Source organism: Bufo gargarizans, chromosome 9 (genome assembly GCF_014858855.1).
Source record: "Bufo gargarizans isolate SCDJY-AF-19 chromosome 9, ASM1485885v1, whole genome shotgun sequence".
Taxonomy (NCBI): Eukaryota; Metazoa; Chordata; class Amphibia; order Anura; family Bufonidae; genus Bufo; species Bufo gargarizans.
Genome location: NC_058088.1, coordinates 190,595,175 through 190,616,075, shown reverse-complemented (window position 1 = coordinate 190,616,075; position 20,901 = coordinate 190,595,175). Strand labels below are relative to the sequence as shown.

Below are 20,901 nucleotides of genomic sequence, written 5' to 3'. Positions count from 1 at the left end.
ATAGAGGTAGTGGTCTGGTCTACTCCAGGGGGAAACTATGGGGGTAGTAGTCTGGTCTACTCCAGTAGGGAAGATATGGGGGTAGTAGTCTGGTCTCTTCAGCCAGAGCTTTATGATTTGCAACGGTGACTTAAAGTGACCACCTAAGGGGAAAAATGACTTAACTCTTGCTCATAGGGGAAAAATTGAGTCGCTTCGCCATTTTATTCTGTATCATGATCCCCGCCCCATGTACCGCCAATCCCACTCTTTTTGCCTCTTTATATGTGACGCAATGCTTTTACATATAAAGTCTGGTCTCCTCCAGTAGGGAAGCTATAGGGGGTAGTGGTCTGGTCTTCTCCAGTAGGGAATCTACGGGAATAGTGGTATTGTCTCCTCCAGTACGGAAGCTATGGGGATAGTGGTCTGGTCTCCTTCAGTAGGAACGCTATGGTGGTGGTCAGGTCTCCTCCAGTGGGGATGCCTAGGGGGTTAGTGGTCTGGTCTTCTCCACTGAGGAAGCTATGCGGAGTAATGGTCTTGTCTCCTCCAGGAGGAAAACTATGGGGGTAGTGGTCTGGTCTCCTCCAGTGGGGAAGCTATGGGGGTAGAGGTCTAGTGTCCTCCAGTGGGGAAGCTATGGCGGGTAGTGGTCTAGTCTCCTCCCGTTAGGAAGCTACGAGGGTAGTAGTCTGGTGTCCTCCAATAAGGAAGCTATGGGGGTAGTAGCCTGGTTTCCTTTAGCGCAGAAGCTATGGGAGGTTGTGGTCTGTGGTTTCCTCCAGTGGGGAAGCTATGAGGGGAAGTGGTCTGGTCTCCTCCAGTAGGGAAGCTATGGTGGTGGTCTGGTCTCCTCCAGTGGGGAAGCCTAGGGGGTTAGTGGTCTGGTATTCTCCACTGAGGAAGCTATGCGGGGTAGTGGTCTTGTCTCCTCCAGTGAGGAAGATCGGGAGGAAGGGGGGCTTTTTTTTTTTTATATGGTCTCCTCCAGTGGGGAAGCTATGGGGCGTAGTGGTCTAGTCTTCTCCAGTGAGGAAGCTATGGGGGTAGTGGTCTGGTATCCTTCAGTGGGGAAGCTATTATGGGGGTTAATGGCATGGTCTCCTTTAGTGGGAAAGTTATGGGGGGTAGTGGTCCGGTCTACTACAGTGGGGTAGCTATGGGGGTAGTGGTCTTTTCTTCTCCAGTGAAGAAGCTATGAGAGTCAATAAAATGCACAAAAACCTTGGCAGCACTAAGCAGTTACACCCTATAGATTGTCATTGCACATTCTGACTTGGGGGCCTAGGTGTTTCTGGCGAACCCTCTGGCCCCCCGTTAGTAGGGATGCACACTATAAATGGATGCATTATGGCTAGCTCTTATCAATGGCCCTGCAAGTGAACTCTGGTCAATAAAATCCGCCACCTTTGTATCTTACGCAAGAGGAGAAGAATGGTAATATCTAGTTATTTTACAGCCGGAGAACTGGAGCAGAGGAGCCGTGTGTACGTGATAGACATGTATTAGAAAGCAAGGTCCGGGGTGTGATCGTATTGCAGAGCAACCATCTGTACAGAGGTTGTATCTTCTCCTAGGGTTCTTGGGCTACATTCGGGGAGTCACGTTGACTTCCCCTATGTTAGTATGTAGCTGCATCCACAATGTTTTTTTCAACTTTGTACATCAATTCCTTGCCATTCTCTACATTTCTGCTTCCTGTCAGTGAATGGGAATGTTTGCATTCACATACGGAGACCGAGAACCTGTAAAGACCCAAGATGTCTCACAGCCGAGGGTTTGTTACAATTGTATCAAGTGTAGACAATCCTCACATTTAGGGCTCATGCACACAAGCGTATTTTTGGTACGCATCAGATCCGCATTTTTTGTGGTTTACATCCGTATGTTTGTACCACGGCCCGTGAAAAATAGAACGTCATATGGGATAGGACAGTTCTCTAGAGGGCAGGATGTTCAATTCTGCAAAATACGGAAAACACGCGGCCGGTATACATGTTTTGCAGCTCCGCAATTTGTGATCCGCAAAAACGGCAACCAACGGCTGTGTGCACGAGCCCTTAAACAACCTGGACTGTAGACTGACACATTGTAACAAAAGATTAGGATTTAGAGACCCTGGTTGTACACAAGAATGTTATAATTCACTGAAAGCAAGCAGAGATCTTGGATACAGTGGGGAACTAAAACACAAACGTGTGATCTTTTTACCTATTTACGCAGTTTTTGCCACTTTTCTAAAGAAAATAGGCAGTAGGGGGCGTGACCTTCGTGGCTGGACAAACTAAATATTACTTGCACTAAAAAACTGGTGAAAATTCCACTGGAAATCTCCACCAGCTCCTAGATCGCAAACGGACCTCCCAAAATAATCAAAAATTCTTACGAGGAGCGCGTCTCTTAATAAATATGGCGCATCTTACAAAAGGCGGATTTTTTTGGAGACGGCCATAATAATAAATTCCTCCCAAAATAGAAAGAAGCAAAACGCTTCATAATACAATGAATAAGCTTCGTAGGAGCAGCCATAGCGGCAGCCCCATGCCAATAGGACAGACAGCTCCTGGTGGGATGGGGGCAGTCCGGGAGTACTACTTTTGGCGATAGACAGACTATTCAGTAGCCCAAATCTAGAGCAACCTACCCTGATACAGCCTCGCAGACCCTAAAAGCAATAAACTGCATGAATAGTAATTCCATAAGAAATCACAAGCAAAAGCAACGCAATAAAAAAGCTCCACTGGGAGAGCACAATAGAAATGTATTAATAAATGCAATAAACCCAAGTACAAGCGTCGCCTGCCGGTCTTCACACAGGATAGGATTAGATACACAGCTCAGCAGACAGTATCACACAGGATAGGATTAGATACACAGCTCAGCAGACAGTATCACACAGGATAGGATTAGATACACAGCTCAGCAGACAGTATCACACAGGATAGGATTAGATACACAGCTCAGCAGACAGTATCACACAGGATAGGATTAGATACACAGCTCAGCAGTCAGTATCACACAGGATAGGATTAGATACACAGCTCAGCAGACAGTATCACACAGGATAGGATTAGATACACAGCTCAGCAGACAGTATCACACAGGATAGGATTAGATACACAGCTCAGCACTCAGTATCACACAGGGTAGGATTAGATACACAGCTCAGCACTCAGTATCACACAGGATAGGATTAGATACACAGCTCAGCAGACTGTATCACACAGGATAGGATTAGATACACAGCTCAGCAGACAGTATCACACAGGATAGGATTAGATACACAGCTCAGCAGACAGTATCACACAGGTTAGGATTAGATACACAGCTCAGCAGACTATCACACAGGATGGGATTAGATACACAGCTCAGCAGACAGTATCACACAGGATAGGATTAGATACACAGCTCAGCAGACTGTATCACACAGGATAGGATTAGATACACAGCTCAGCAGACAGTATCACACAGGATAGGATTAGATACACAGCTCAGCAGGCAGTATCACACGGGATAGGATTAGATACACAGCTCAGCAGACAGTATCACACGGGATAGGATTAGATACACAGCTCAGCAGACAGTATCACACGGGATAGGATTAGATACACAGCTCAGCAGACAGTATCACACGGGATAGGATTAGATACACAGCTCAGCAGGCAGTATCACACGGGATAGGATTAGATACACAGCTCAGCAGACAGTATCACACGGGATAGGATTAGATGCACAGCTCAGCAGACAGTATCACACGGGATAGGATTAGATACACAGCTCAGCAGACAGTATCACACGGGATAGGATTAGATACACAGCTCAGCAGACAGTATCACACAGGATAGGATTAGATACACAGCTCAGCAGACAGTATCACACAGGATAGGATTAGATACACAGATCAGCAGACTGTATCACACAGGATAGGATTAGATACACAGCTCAGCAGACAGTATCACACAGGATAGGATTAGATACACAGCTCAGCAGACAGTATCACAAATAATAGGATTAGATACAGCAGCTCAGCAAAGGGGAAGAATTTAACATCCTGCTGTCTAGTTTGTGTGCTGTATGTAAATCCAGCTGGGAAAGGGTTAAGCTCTGCAAGCCCCAAACAGACAACTTATTGGGCAGGTCACAGCTTGTGTTACTGACTGCAATCCTCTATATCCCCTGTACATAAGGATCACAGCCGGGCCACCTGGGGAAAGCTATCAGGGACTCATTCCCACTGCAGGCTGCCTAAAGCTGACTCACAGGCTGGAAACTATGTACAAGAATATAACTACTATAATACTGCTCCCATGTACAAGAATATAACTACTATTATACTGCCTCCTATGTACAAGAATATAACTACTATAATACTGCTCCTATGTATAAGAACATAACTACTATAATACTACCTCCTATGTACAAGAATATAACTACTATAATACTGCTCCTATGTACAAGAATATAACTACTATAATACTACCTCCTATGTACAAGAATATAACTACTATAATACTGCTCCTATGTATAAGAACATAACTACTATAATACTGCCTCCTATGTACAAGAATATAACTACTATAATACTACCTCCTATGTACAAGAATATAACTACTATAATACTGCCCCTATGTACAAGAATATAGCTACTATAATACTGCTCCTATGTACAGGAATATAACTACTATAATACTTCTCCTATGTACAAGAATATAAATACTATAATACTGCTCCTATGTACAGGAATATAACTACTATAATACTGCCTCCTATGTACAAGAATATAACTGCTATAATACTGCTCCTATGTAGAGGAATATAACTGCTATAATACTGCTCCTATGTACAAGAATATAACTACTATAATACTGCTCCTATGTACAAGAACATAACTACTATATTACTGCCTCCTATGTACAAGAATATAACTACTATAATACTGCTCCTATGTACAAGAACATAACTACTATAATACTGCCTCCTATGTACAAGAATATAAATACTATAATACTACCTCCTATGTAGAGGAATATAACTGCTATAATACTACCTCCTATGTACAAGAATATAACTACTATAATACTGCTCCTATATACAAGAATATAACTACTATAATACTGCTCCTATGTACAAGAATATAACTACTATAATACTGCTCCTATATACAAGAATATAACTACTATAATACTGCCTCCTATGTACAAGAATATAACTACTATAATACTGCTCCTATGTACAAGAACATAACTACTATAATACTGCCTCCTATGTACAAGAATATAACTACTATAATACTGCCTCCTATGTACAATAATATAACTACTATAATACTGCTCCTATGTACAAGAATATAACTACTATAATACGGCCTCCTATGTACAAGAATATAACTACTATAATACTGCTCCTATGTATAAGAACATAACTACTATAATACTGCCTCCTATGTACAATAATATAACTACTATAATACTACCTCCTATGTACAAGAATATAACTACTATAATACTGCTCCTATGTACAAGAAGATAACTACTATAATACTGCTCCTATGTACAAGAATATAACTACTATAATACTGCTCCTATGTACAAGAATATAACTACTATAATACTGCTCCTATGTACAAGAATATAACTACTATAATACTGCCTCCTATGTACAAGAATATAACTACTATAATACTGCCTCCTATGTACAAGAATATAACTACTATAATACTGCTCCTATATACAAGAATATAACTACTATAATACTGCTCCTATGTACAAGAATGTAACTACTATAATACTGCCTCCTATGTACAAGAATATAACTACTATAATACTACCCCTTAGGACGAGACAACATATAAAATAATCTGACATTTACCGCGTCATCTGTCTGTGATTATTTCACCTAAATCACCAAATCCAAAAGGAAACACCTGAACCCGAACAGATTTGGTTGACTCTCTATGAAACACCCCCAATGTGAATGATCCCCACACTGTCCCCACCATCACACTTCAGGCACCATATGGGTTCTTGCATGACAGTATGGAAAACATGCCAAATGTCAGCTGAGTGCCGCCAGCTGGTAAATGCAACATATGTCATGTGGGTGTCAAAGCCTAAAACCTAAAATTTTAACACTAAAATCTTTGTTAAAATGTTCAGCTGCTACCCCCCCCCCCCCCACACTCACTCACTCAGTAGCTCTCCGACTGCTCACTGTGTACAAGTTATACCTAAACAGTCCACCTGACCGCCCACGACTAATGCCGCCATATAAGTGAGATCAGTTACAGTATGCACAGTCTATATCTATATGTATTCTCCTTTACATAGTGAGCTGGTTCTGTTCATCTGTGTAAATCATTGCGCTTCCATTTAGAATTCTCACCTTTGCCCAGGTAAGTGCATGCGCAGAGCACTCACACACCCTAATGCTGCAGGAAACCCTCTGCCTTCTTCATGGCAGGAATCCAGAGCAATGCTCAGACACTGGCGCCAACGAGCGTCTCGTCCAGAATGCCATTTACATACTGAGCATGCGGGTAACACTGGGTGTGATACAGTATCATAGACCGGCCTGGTGGCATTGAGTATAAACAGATAAATGTACCGCTCGAGGGGCGCTGGTGCCGATATTTATTAAAACTTCATGGTATAAAAGCAATAAAATAATTATAAAACCGCAGGCACACAGGATGGAAGAAGAACAGGGGTCATTGGCCATTTGCAATAGACAACAAACAATTGCGATGGGTAATGGGCAAGGAATAATGATAATAATTAATGTATCGTTAATACATCTTGACTTTAATTACTTGGATTTCATTACGAATTAATTAAAGAGTGTGGATATATCTTAAAAGGCCAGACACTGAAGTCAGCAGCTTATATCAATGAGTTATAATTATAGCAGGAGCAGCTGATATCAATCACATATAGACAGTTCTTAGCGCCAAACATATGTGATGTAATAGACTGTATTCTCCTGTCCTACAGTCATCCTCTCCCCTGAAATGGCTGATAACAGGGGGCAATAGACTGTATTCTCCTGTCCTACAGTCATCCTCTCTCCTGAAATGGCTGATAACAGGGGGCAATAGACTGTATTCTCCTGTCCTACAGTCATCCTCTCTCCTGAAATGGCTGATAACAGGGGGCAATAGACTGTATTCTCCTGTCCTACAGTCATCCTCTCCCCTGAAATGGCTGATAACAGGGGGCAATAGACTGTATTCTCCTGTCCTACAGTCATCCTCTCTCCTGAAATGGCTGATAACGGGGCAATAGACTGTATCCTCCTGTCCTACAGTCATCCTCTCCCCTGAAATGGCTGATAATAGGGGGCAATAGACTGTATTCTCCTGTCCTACAGTCATCCTCTCCCCTGAAATGGCTGATAACAACAGGGAGCAATAGACTGTATTCTCCTGTCCTACAGTCATCCTCTCTCCTGAAATGGCTGATAACAGGGAGCAATAGACTGTATTCTCCTGTCCTACAGTCATCCTCTCCCCTGAAATGGCTGATAACAGGAGGCAATAGATTGTATTCTCCTGTCCTACAGTCATCCTCTCCCCTGAAATGGCTGATAATAGGGGGCAATAGACTGTATTCTCCTGTCCTACAGTCATCCTCTCCCCTGAAATGGCTGATAACAACAGGGAGCAATAGACTGTATTCTCCTGTCCTACAGTCATCCTCTCCTCTGAAATGGCTGATAACAGGGAGCAATAGACTGTATTCTCCTGTCCTACAGTCATCCTCTCCCGTGAAATGGCTGATAACAGGGGGCAATAGACTGTATTCTCCTGTCCTACAGTCATCCTCTCCCCTGAAATGGCTGATAACAACAGGGAGCAATAGATTGTATTCTCCTGTCCTACAGTCATCCTCTCCTCTGAAATGGCTGATAACAGGGAGCAATAGACTGTATTCTCCTGTCCTACAGTCATCCTCTCCCCTGAAATGGCTGATAACAGGGGGCAATAGACTGTATTCTCCGGTCCTACAGTCATCCTCTCCCCTGAAATGGCTGATAACAGGGAGCAATAGACTGTATTCTCCTGTCCTACAGTCATCCTCTCCCCTGAAATGGCTGATAACAGGAGGCAATAGATTGTATTCTCCTGTCCTACAGTCATCCTCTCCCCTGAAATGGCTGATAACAGGGGGCAATAGACTGTATTCTCCTGTCCTAAAGTCATCCTCTCCCCCTGAAATGGCTGATAACAGGGGGCAATAGACTGTATTCTCCTGTCCTACAGTCATCCTCTCTCCTGAAATGGCTGATAACAGGGGGCAATAGACTGTATTCTCCTGTCCTACAGTCATCCTCTCCCCTGAAATGGCTGATAACAGGGGGCAATAGACTGTATTCTCCTGTCCTACAGTCACCCTCTCTCCTGAAATGGCTGATAACGGGGCAATAGACTGTATTCTCCTGTCCTACAGTCACCCTCTCTCCTGAAATGGCTGATAACAGGGGGCAATAGACTGTATTCTCCTGTCCTACAGTCATCCTCTCCCCTGAAATGGCTGATAACAGGGAGCAATAGACTGTATTCTCCTGTCCTACAGTCATCCTCTCCCCTGAAATGGCTGATAACAGGGAGCAATAGACTGTATCCTCCTGTCCTACAGTCATCCTCTCCCCTGAAATGGCTGATAATAGGGGGCAATAGACTGTATTCTCCTGTCCTACGGTCATCCTCTCCCCTGAAATGGCTGATAACAGGAGGCAATAGACTGTATCCTCCTGTCCTACAGTCATCCTCTCCCCTGAAATGGCTGATAACAGGGAGCAATAGACTGTATTCTCCTGTCCTACAGTCGTCCTCTCCCCTGAAATGGCTGATAACAACAGGGAGCAATAGACTGTATTCTCCTGTCCTACAGTCATCCTCTCTCCTGAAATGGCTGATAACAGGGAGCAATAGACTGTATTCTCCTGTCCTACGGTCATCCTCTCCCCTGAAATGGCTGATAACAGGGGGCAATAGACTGTATTCTCCTGTCCTACAGTCATCCTCTCCTCTGAAATGGCTGATAACAGGGAGCAATAGACTGTATTCTCCTGTCCTACAGTCATCCTCTCCCCTGAAATGGCTGATAACAGGAGGCAATAGATTGTATTCTCCTGTCCTACAGTCATCCTCTCCTCTGAAATGGCTGATAACAGGGAGCAATAGACTGTATTCTCCTGTCCTACAGTCATCCTCTCCCCTGAAATGGCTGATAACAGGAGGCAATAGATTGTATTCTCCTGTCCTACAGTCATCCTCTCCCCTGAAATGGCTGATAACAGGGAGCAATAGACTGTACAGGGAGTGCAGAATTATTAGGCAACTTCCTTTCCTTTGGCAAAATGGGTCAAAAGAAGGACTTGACAGGCTCAGAAAAGTCAAAAATAGTGAGATATCTTGCAGAGGGATGCAGCACTCTTAAAATTGCAAAGCTTCTGAAGCGTGATCATCGAACAATCAAGCGTTTCATTCAAAATAGTCAACAGGGTCGCAAGAAGCGTGTGGAAAAACCAAGGCGCAAAATAACTGCCCATGAACTGAGAAAAGTCAAGCGTGCAGCTGCCAAGATGCCACTTGCCACCAGTTTGGCCATATTTCAGAGCTGCAACATCACTGGAGTGCCCAAAAGCACAAGGTGTGCAATACTCAGAGACATGGCCAAGGTAAGAAAGGCTGAAAGACGACCACCACTGAACAAGACACACAAGCTGAAACGTCAAGACTGGGCCAAGAAATATCTCAAGACTGATTTTTCTAAGGTTTTATGGACTGATGAAATGAGAGTGAGTCTTGATGGGCCAGATGGATGGGCCCGTGGCTGGATTGGTAAAGGGCAGAGAGCTCCAGTCCGACTCAGACGCCAGCAAGGTGGAGGTGGAGTACTGGTTTGGGCTGGTATCATCAAAGATGAGCTTGTGGGGCCTTTTCGGGTTGAGGATGGAGTCAAGCTCAACTCCCAGTCCTACTGCCAGTTTCTGGAAGACACCTTCTTCAAGCAGTGGTACAGGAAGAAGTCTGCAAGGTAAGAAAAACATGATTTTCATGCAGGACAATGCTCCATCACACGCGTCCAAGTACTCCACAGCGTGGCTGGCAAGAAAGGGTATAAAAGAAGAAAATCTAATGACATGGCCTCCTTGTTCTCCTGATCTGAACCCCATTGAGAACCTGTGGTCCATCATCAAATGTGAGATTTACAAGGAGGGAAAACAGTACACCTCTCTGAACAGTGTCTGGGAGGCTGTGGTTGCTGCTGCACGCAATGTTGATGGCGAACAGATCAAAACACTGACAGAATCCATGGATGGCCGGCTTTTGAGTGTCCTTGCAAAGAAAGGTGGCTATATTGGTCACTGATTTGTTTTTGTTTTGTTTTTGAATGTCAGAAATGTATATTTGTGAATGTTGAGATGTTATATTGGTTTCACTGGTAAAAATAAATAATTGAAATGGGTATATATTTGTTTTTTGTTAAGTTGCCTAATAATTATGCACAGTAATAGTCACCTGCACACACAGATATCCCCCTAAAATAGCTAAAACTAAAAACTACTTCCAAAAATATTCAGCTTTGATATTAATGAGTTTTTTGGGTTCATTGAGAACATGGTTGTTGTTCAATAATAAAATTAATCCTCAAAAATACAACTTGCCTAATAATTCTGCACTCCCTGTATTCTCCTGTCCTACAGTCATCCTCTCCCCTGAAATGGCTGATAACAGGGAGCAATAGACTGTATTCTCCTGTCCTACAGTCATCCTCTCCCCTGACATGGCTGATAACAGGAGGCAATAGACTGTATTCTCCTGTCCTACAGTCATCCTCTCCCCTGAAATGGCTGATAACAGGGAGCAATAGACTGTATTCTCCTGTCCTACAGTCATCCTCTCCCCTGAAATGGCTGATAACAGGGAGCAATAGACTGTATTCTCCTGTCCTACAGTCATCCTCTCCCCTGAAATGGCTGATAACAGGGGGCAATAGACTGTATTCTCCTGTCCTACAGTCATCCTCTCCCCTGAAATGGCTGATAACAGGGAGCAATAGACTGTATTCTCCTGTCCTACAGTCATCCTCTCCCCTGAAATGGCTGATAACAGGGAGCAATAGACTGTATTCTCCTGTCCTACAGTCATCCTCTCCCTTGAAATGGCTGATAACAGGGAGCAATAGACTGTATTCTCCTGTCCTACAGTCATCCTCTCCCCTGAAATGGCTGATAACAGGGGGCAATAGACTGTATTCTCCTGCCCTACAGTCGTCCTCTCCCCTGAAATGGCTGATAACAGGGGGCAATAGATTGTATTCTCCTGTCCTACAGTCATCCTCTCCCCTGAAATGGCTGATAACAGGGGGCAATAGACTGTATTCTCCTGTCCTACAGTCGTCCTCTCCCCTGAAATTGCTGATAACAGGGGGTAATAGACTGTATTCTCCGGTCCTACAGTCATCCTCTCCCCTGAAATGGCTGATAACGGGGCAATAGACTGTATTCTCCTGTCCTACAGTCACCCTCTCCCCTGAAATGGCTGATAACAGGAGGCAATAGATTGTATTCTCCTGACCTACAGTCATCCTCTCCCCTGAAATGGCTGATAACAGGGAGCAATAGACTGTATTCTCCTGACCTACAGTCATCCTCTCCCCTGAAATGGCTGATAACAGGGGGCAATAGACTGTATTCTCCTGTCCTACAGTCATCCTCTCCCCTGACATGGCTGATAACAGGAGGCAATAGATTGTATTCTCCTGTCCTACAGTCATCCTCTCCCCTGAAATGGCTGATAACAGGGGCAATAGACTGTATTCTCCTGTCCTACAGTCATCCTCTCCCCTGACATGGCTGATAACAGGAGGCAATAGACTGTATTCTCCTGTCCTACAGTCATCCTCTCCCCTGAAATGGCTGATAACAGGGAGCAATAGACTGTATTCTCCTGTCCTACAGTCATCCTCTCCCCTGAAATGGCTGATAACAGGGAGCAATAGACTGTATTCTCCTGTCCTACAGTCATCCTCTCCCCTGAAATGGCTGATAACAGGGGGCAATAGACTGTATTCTCCTGTCCTACAGTCATCCTCTCCCCTGAAATGGCTGATAACAGGGAGCAATAGACTGTATTCTCCTGTCCTACAGTCATCCTCTCCCCTGAAATGGCTGATAACAGGGAGCAATAGACTGTATTCTCCTGTCCTACAGTCATCCTCTCCCTTGAAATGGCTGATAACAGGGAGCAATAGACTGTATTCTCCTGTCCTACAGTCATCCTCTCCCCTGAAATGGCTGATAACAGGGGGCAATAGACTGTATTCTCCTGTCCTACAGTCGTCCTCTCCCCTGAAATGGCTGATAACAGGGGGCAATAGATTGTATTCTCCTGTCCTACAGTCATCCTCTCCCCTGAAATGGCTGATAACAGGGGGCAATAGACTGTATTCTCCTGTCCTACAGTCGTCCTCTCCCCTGAAATTGCTGATAACAGGGGGTAATAGACTGTATTCTCCGGTCCTACAGTCATCCTCTCCCCTGAAATGGCTGATAACGGGGCAATAGACTGTATTCTCCTGTCCTACAGTCACCCTCTCCCCTGAAATGGCTGATAACAGGAGGCAATAGATTGTATTCTCCTGACCTACAGTCATCCTCTCCCCTGAAATGGCTGATAACAGGGAGCAATAGACTGTATTCTCCTGACCTACAGTCATCCTCTCCCCTGAAATGGCTGATAACAGGGGGCAATAGACTGTACCCTCCTGTCCTACAGTCATCCTCTCCCCTGAAATGGCTGATAACAGGGAGCAATAGACTGTATTCTCCTGTCCTACAGTCATCCTCTCTCCTGAAATGGCTGATAACAGGGAGCAATAGACTGTATTCTCCTGTCCTACAGTCGTCCTCTCCCCTGAAATGGCTGATAACAGGGAGCAATAGATTGTATTCTCCTGTCCTACAGTCGTCCTCTCCCCTGAAATGGCTGATAACAGGGAGCAATAGACTGTATTCTCCTGTCCTACAGTCATCCTCTCCCCTGAAATGGCTGATAACAGGAGCAATAGACTGTATTCTCCTGTCCTACAGTCATCCTCTCTCCTGAAATGGCTGATAACAGGGGGCAATAGATTGTATTCTCCTGTCCTACAGTCATCCTCTCCCCTGAAATGGCTGATAACAGGGGCAATAGACTGTATTCTCCTGTCCTACAGTCGTCCTCTCCCCTGAAATGGCTGATAACAGGGGGCAATAGACTGTATTCTCCTGTCCTACAGTCATACTCTCCCCTGAAATGGCTGATAACAGGGGGCAATAGATTGCACTCACGGCACAGAACATGGTGATGGTTGCATTATTTCTGTGGATGTCACTGTGCCACCTACAGGGAAGCCACTGTGTAGCCTAGACCTAAGACAACCATAATCCTGTAAATCAACCGCCAGCACTCCAGCTGTTGCAAAACTACAACTCCCAGCATGCACACTTGTTCAGCTGTTCTCAGAAATCCCATAGAAGTGAATCAGGCATGCTGGGAGTTGTAGTTTTTACAAAAGCTGGAGTGCCGAAGGTTGCTGACCCCTGCTAATCACAACAGGAGGCTTTGATAAGCGGCTAACAGGTACCACTTATCTACTTCCAGAAAGGGTTAGACTCCTGACTCTTGCTCGCTCTGACAGCGGTGTTGCTCCCGTACATATCAGAATCTCAAGCTATTGCATAACTACAACTTTCATCGGGCCCTGGCAGCCTGTGGTTGCCAGGACCGGCTAGGAGTTGTAGTTTTTATTTGCAGCTGTTGGAGACTGCTGCACTCGCAGCAATGCACATAAACGATATATCATATATAACTGATCTGCTGCCAAGCTGACGGAGGCGGGTACAGAGGGGGGAACCTACATTTTAACCATGGGAACCACTAAAGGTAAAGGATCTCAAATCATCCGGTTACCAGAATGATGACACGTGATGTGTCACCTGTGACTAAGCAGTAGTATCTGGAATTCCCATCCGTATATACTTATCGAATCTCACGGCCCTGCAAGACATGTAGAAACCATCATGTAAATGATGGGGGTTGTCACCCTGATAAATATACACTGCGCCTCCGCCCCAATGAATCCATTTAAGTTGCACGTATGTATCAGGCAACTGCACAACTAATAATTCCCTAATACACCGTACAGAAGAACACATGCACCACCGGATACACTACAACCCCCAAGATCCCCCGATTGCACTGGTGTTAATTAAATGTGACTATAACTCCCCTCATCCTTATGAATGCTTCCATGTACTGCAGAGTTAAAAAGGGTGAATTGATCGAGTGCTGGAATATGGGGTCTGTGTGGTGGGGGGGGGGGGGGGGTCGAGGACGGTTTCCTTTTACTTCCTGCATTGATTGGTCGTCTGGCCCCTGTGGCCCTGGAGGCTGCAGTGGGTTCCTATGGCCGATTTTACACGGGATGGTTTTCCAGTTAACCCCTCATGGACATCTACGTCTCATGCTTTAAGGAGATGTATGGAGCAAGGCTTATGTCGGCGGTAGAACCTGCCAGGAGTGACCAGGAACAGTGTCATCCCTTTAACCCCTCAGATGCCTCTGTCAATACAGACTGCGGCATTTGTGGAGGTGGAGCTTAGTGGGAGGGGCCAGGTACGGTTCCAAATTGTACGCATGAACGCTAAATACGCCCCTGGTTGCAGCTACTGTAGCAATTACGCAAAAGGTCCTGCACATATCTCACAATGTATCTGCAGAAGTATCCGGATACAATGTAACCGTTTCTAATATCCAGATCATTAAGGCTCATGCACACAAACTTATTTTCTTTCTGTGTCTGTTCTGTTTTTTTTTTTTTTTGCGGACAGTATGCGGAACCATTCATTTCAATGGGTCTGCAAAAAAAACGGAAGTTACTCCGTGTGCATTCCGTTTCCGTATGTCCGTATTTCTGGTCCTCAAAAAAAAAAAAAAAGAACCTATTAGAGGATAGTACTGTTCTATTAGGGGCCAGCTGTTCCGTTCCGCAAAATACGGAATGCACACGGACGTCATCCGTATTTTTTGCGGATTCGTTTTTTGAGGACTGCGAAATACATACGGTCATGTGCATGAGGCCTTACGAAAGAGAAACAAGTCGTGGAGCTCCCCCCTGGCAGGCATGGGGTTAACGACACCTGACTCACTATACTGATCAGCTTCCCCGGGGCTCCCGCAAGCACCAGCAAAAAAGAAAAAAGTTTAGGCAGCGAGGAAGGCGGAGCTTGGGCCTGCCAATCGACTGGCTGCGGTAAAGGTGGATGAAACAGAGTGGGAGGGGCTTGTCGTTGATTCATTAAAATGTGTCGGAGCGTGGGAACAGGGACAGGATTTCTTCCCAGCAGAGTCTGGTACAAAAGGCAAAGAGAGAAAGAGGAGGAGACCAGAGCTGCTAGGAAATAACAAGCAGGCAGAGAGGAAGAGCGACTTTCAGCAGCCATCGGCCCCTCCTCCAGACTGAACGCAAGCTTTTGGGACAAGTGTCTGGGAAGAATGCAGATGCGCCGGTCCTGCGGTCGCAGTCTGATCTAATCACAAATACTTCTACCCGATACTGATAATCATACTGTACAAGCTGGAGACCCTTCCACAATTACAGCTGACCCCCATTCCCAAAGAAGCCACTACTGCTGCACCTGACTGCAGTGCACATTTAGGGGTCAGCCCTCAAGGCGTAAGGCTTAAAGGGGTTGTCCAGGATTGTACAAGTGATAGTCAATCCTTGAACAGTAGGGACACCCCGCCCCCCGTCCCCACTGATCCGCTGTTCTGGCGGCGCTGCGACCACACAGCTCATTCCTTTGTGTAGTGCAGGGAGCTGGTGGCCACTCTCTTCAATGGGAGCAGTGCTGCAGTTACCAGCTCCAGATAGTATTATAGGCCATCACAATGTGGGATTTTTTTTTTTTGGGGCGCAATTTTTTTTTCCTCCTCCATAACTTTTTATTTTTTCCATCGACAGATGTGTCAGGGGTTGTTTTTGAGGAAAATATAACTTATTGATTAACCTTTATTAACTTTTTTTTTGCCATTAGCAGCAGCTTCTCTTCCTTGAAAATAAAAGGACCGGGCATGTTGAAATCCAACTACCTGATCGTCATGCCTCCTGACATCAGGAGGACCCCATCCATATTAGATGGTCAGCCGGTTCCTGCCGAAATGGGCAGAAGTTCGGCTGACGTGTACAGTTGTGTTCAAAATAATAGCAGTGTGTTTGAAAAAGTGAATAAAGCTCCAAATCCTTCTAATAGCTTCTATTCCCATCCACACAGATGCATTGGGAACACTACACCTTCTGTTCCAAAGCAAAACATGAAGAAAAATATATCAAATTTGTGTTGTTCCTCTAAAAAAAAAAAATGAAGAAAAGTGATTAGACTGTTCAAAAAAATAGCAGCGTTTGTCTTCTTTACAAACTCAGACATTCACTATATAAACGGAGAAATGTCTGAGGATTTCCTTTCCTCTGAATCCCGTCACTGATACTCAGTTGTATGACCGCTGTCTCTGAGACCTGCTGGACGTCTGTGCCGCTCGGAGTCACCACCTTATGCCCCTGTGACCAGGTTCTCCAGCCCCGGATGATCGGACCACATTCCACGGTTCTTCTCTATTTCTTGGTTTTGCCTCAGAAACTGCATGTTTGATGTCACCCACAAGTTTCCTATTGGATTAAGATCCGGGGATCGGGCCGGCCGCTCCATAACGTCAGTCTTGTTGGTCTGGAGCCAAGATGTCGCCCGTTTACTGGTGTGTTTGGGGTCGTTGTCTTGTTGGACACCCATTTCAAGGGCATTTCCTCTTCAGCATAAGGCAGCATGACCTCTTCCAGTATTCTGATGGATTCAGACTGATCCATGATGCCTGGTCTGCGATAAATAGGCCCCACACCGTAGTCTGAGACACATCCCCATATCATGATGCTTGTCCACCATGCTTTACTGTCTTCACAGTGCACTGGGGCTAAATTCAGTGTTTGGGGGTCGTCTGACAAACTGTCTACGGCCACTAGACCCAAAAAGAACCATCTCACTTCCATCAGTCCACAGAATGTCTCTTCAGGCCGTCAATGTGCTCTTTGGCAGATTGTAAGCTCTTCAGCACAGGTCTTGTTTCCAGCAGTGGGACTTTGCGGGGGCTTCTTGCAGATCGCTCGGCCTCACATCAGCGTCTTCTCATTGTAACCGGACTCACAGGGAACTTTACACCTCCTTTCATCTTCCTGGAGCTGATTGTTGGCCGAGTCCTCGCCATTTTGGCTATTCTTCTATCCATTTGAATAGTAGTTTTTTGCTTTCTTCCACGTCTTTCAGGGTTTGGTTGCCATTTTAAAGCATTTGCGATCATTTTAGCTGAGCAGCCTATCATTTTCTGCACTTCTTTATATGTTTTCCCCTCTCTGATCAACTTTTTAATCAAGGTACGCTGTTCTTCTGAACAATGTCTGGAACGACCCATTTTCCTCAGAATTTCAGAGAGAAATGCACGGTGACCAGCAGGTACAACATGTGCTGCCTTCCTTCCTTAAATAAGGGCAATAATTGCCACCTGTTTTTCAAAGAGTGAATGACCTCATTGATCTCCACACTGCTATTATTTTGAACATGCCCCTTTCAATAAGTGATTGAATTACACAGAATCAGCAGCATGCATGTCCTGACTGTTGGGTTTCTATTACTCTACTACACCTGCTAGTAAATTATTTGCCATGTAAAGATATCATTTCTACCAAAAACCGTGGTTGATCAGGTTAGTGATGTCTGACTGCTATTATTTTGAACACAACTGTATATGGATGTCTGACCCCAATGCCAATTTTAGTTAGAGCAGGGGAAACGTTTAACATAGAGAGAAAAGGTCCGACTTGAATGCTGCTCCGTTCCAGCGCAGAGGCTCCTGGTCCCACCCGTAGTTGTGTGCACCACTGCAGCCACTGGCCTCGGGGTTCTCCCCAAATGGCACATGCCTGCTGAGTCTCTGTGACCAGGTGTCTGCCTCTTTTTCTTTATGTTAAGCTATAGTTGGGTTTGAGGTTGGACAACCCTAGTAAAAGGGTTTGTGCACCTTTGGTGGAGGAATAATGACCCCTTCTCCTCCTAAACAGACCTGCGAAGGGAAGCCTCCTGACGCTAGCTCCCGTCCTCCGCTTAGGTCCCTGGATGTAATCCTTCCTGTTTGACGCCGCCGCAGCGGTGAACTGCTCCCCTTGCATCACATGACCATTTGTCATGACACAAGGGTGTCAGGTCACCACTGCATCCAGCGATTGGCTGCAGTGGAGTCAAACAGGAAGTTTGCATCGAGGGACCCCAGCGGAGCAGCCGGGAGCCATCATCAGGTAGCAGGTAAGTATGCTTCCCTTTGCAGGTCTGCTTAGGAAGAGGAGGTTTTTGCCACCCCCCACCTAAAGGTGCACAACCCCTTTAAGGGTTGCAGATATAGTTTTGAGTCTCCCTCTACTCACAAGGAGAACAGCATCCAAACCTCTACGATAAGTGCTGTCCTGGACGCAACCTTCTTCCCGAATCCACTTCTGTCGGGTCTTTAAGGAACACGAGATTTTTTTATTATTTTTTTATTTTTATTTATATACATAAAAAAAATAAGAATGACCATTCACAGGAGATTGCATAATGCTAAAACAGCTCATTAAAAGCAGGAAATCAGAAATAAAATTACAATAAAGATGGCCGACGTTCACAGAGATGAGCGCGTCACTGCCCACGGTGACCAATCACATTCCAACTGGAGCAGCTTAGAAATCAATAGGAGACGTTTGATTGGTTACTAAGGGCAAGACCATTTTATTCTCCTTTGTTCAATTCCACAACTATCACCCCAATCATCTTTAAAAATGTGGAAATAAGAGTTGCACTGCCATAACCGTTAACTCTTGATTATCTGAAGCATGCCATTCAGGGTGGAACTGAAGAGAGACGTCTGATCCCATCAGGTCCCAGTCATGGCCCCTGGTGGCTGGCAGACTGGTAAATGCACTCCCCGCTGTCTTGCAGCACTTCCTTGAACTGTGAGACCACCCGTCCAAAGTGTGACCCTTCCCAGAAGATTTTGCCGCACTGACTGCAGCAGAAGAACAGGGGCACCTTGTCTAAGAGGCCTGCGGGCAACGCGTCCAGCTGGAGTTGGGTGCCGTTGGCCAGGAGCAGAGATTCTGAGGAGATGCCCATTTCTTCCATCCATTGCAAACTTTCGCTGGGGAATAAGCGCTCCGGCGGGCTGGCAGGCGGAGGACCTGTGGATTATGACACAAAGATGATAAAGCCTTTACCCCCAAAATCCAGAAATACAAAGACTTGGGTATCTGTTCATGGTAAAGCTGGTATATATAATCATCAGCAGTCACAGACTACCACCCCTAACAGCCTTCATCATATATCATTAAAATAAGAAATCACCCTAGTGATAACATAAGAAAACAATGACAGAAAAAAATATTGATTTAAATGAGTCAATCCTCTGCACTTCGGGACACGGATAGGCAGGTGCGGGCCAAATATAATATCCTATGGGCCCTGACTCTATAACGCCCTGCCTAAGAACGGAACGGCCGCCCGGATAGGGGCGATCCCGTATCAGGAACCTCCTGAGCGCCCTAGGATGGCCCTGAATAGGGGAAAAGCTAACAGCTACTGTAATGTCACTTCCACGATTAGTAGCTCACTTTAAGTGTTCTCAGATCCTGGTCAGGTATCTTACCCAGCGGGTCCCCTGAGAACTATGTATGGGTGAAACGCGTCGGGGTTCGCCGTGACGTGGTTTGTGCCCCCTCTCAGGCGGTATCGTCTCCCAGTGGGTATTCAGGTCTGTTGCGCCCTTGCGTTCTGGCTATGGCGTTCCGTGGTTGCTAGGGGCAACGTCCTTTCATGGTTTCCTTTATGTTATCACTAGGGTTATTATTTTAATGATATATAATAAAGGCTATGTTTTAGGGGTTTTAGTCAGTGACTGCATGGTAAAGCTGGATGACAATCAATATGGCAGCCACTAAAGCTCCTACATGGACCACCACCCAGCTTTCCAGAGGCCCCGATCAGCCGGTTCTATACACAGGATATAGGACTGCACCCGACGTCCGCCGCTCGTCCAGGACATGTCTGAATAATTAGGCTCTTGATCCCCACATGGGACTAGTTATACGTCCGGCTCTAAGACACGCGCTGAACGGCAGGGGGGGGGGGTCGCTCGCTGCACAGCATCCTGGACTGTAGGACGGCAAATCTTGCTCCCTGAGGCTTGAACGTCACCCCTGTATTTTGGTAAATTCTTAAAGGGCTTTTCCAAGTTCTGACACTTTGTGCTTCAGTCTCTCTCTGCTTTCTGTCAGTGAATGAACTGGAGTCTGAAATATTTGAGGGTTCCCCACCACTGCACCCACCAAAGCCTCCCTCCTCTCCTGAGGGTTTGCTACAATGTATTCGTAAAGGTATAGACTGGATACCATTGTAACAAACCCTCAGCTGTGGTTGAGTAACATAAAAGGCGGTGGTACATATCAGACAAATGTCAGATGTACCTGCTGATTTTGGAGGGGCTGGGTATGGGGGAGGGGGTTAACTATCCCACGATGGCGATGTTTGCGGAAAGAAGGATCGAACATTTGGATTTCAATAGGTTATTGTTGCTTTGTCCCCCTCTCTCGGTAGTGAACACATGCACACCTGGCAAAGCCCAGCATGCAAGTGTATTGGAGGCGAGCTTAGAAGGGATAGCCGTCTAGTGAATGTTCATCCGACAGCTACTGATGGCTCCTTTAACAGTTGTGGGTTTGCTGCAATGTATTAGTGAAGGTATTGGCCTAAAGCCCGATCTAACTGAGTGCGGCACAGACTGGACGCTACTGTAACAAATCC

At 45.5% G+C, this 20,901-nt stretch overlaps 1 protein-coding gene across 3 annotated transcripts in view; it reads right to left on the bottom strand.

Moving 5' to 3' along the window:
- Positions 1–18,589: 18,589 nt before the first annotated feature.
- EXD3 (exonuclease 3'-5' domain containing 3) overlaps positions 18,590–20,901 on the bottom strand; it is a 143,730-nt gene continuing 141,418 nt past the window's right edge. For all 3 annotated transcript variants that reach the window (XM_044305821.1, XM_044305822.1, XM_044305823.1), the window contains one exon: positions 18,590–19,283. In XM_044305821.1, the coding sequence (XP_044161756.1) occupies positions 18,991–19,283 (293 nt within the window). In that variant the 3' untranslated portion in view covers positions 18,590–18,990. The remainder of the gene's footprint in view (positions 19,284–20,901) is intronic.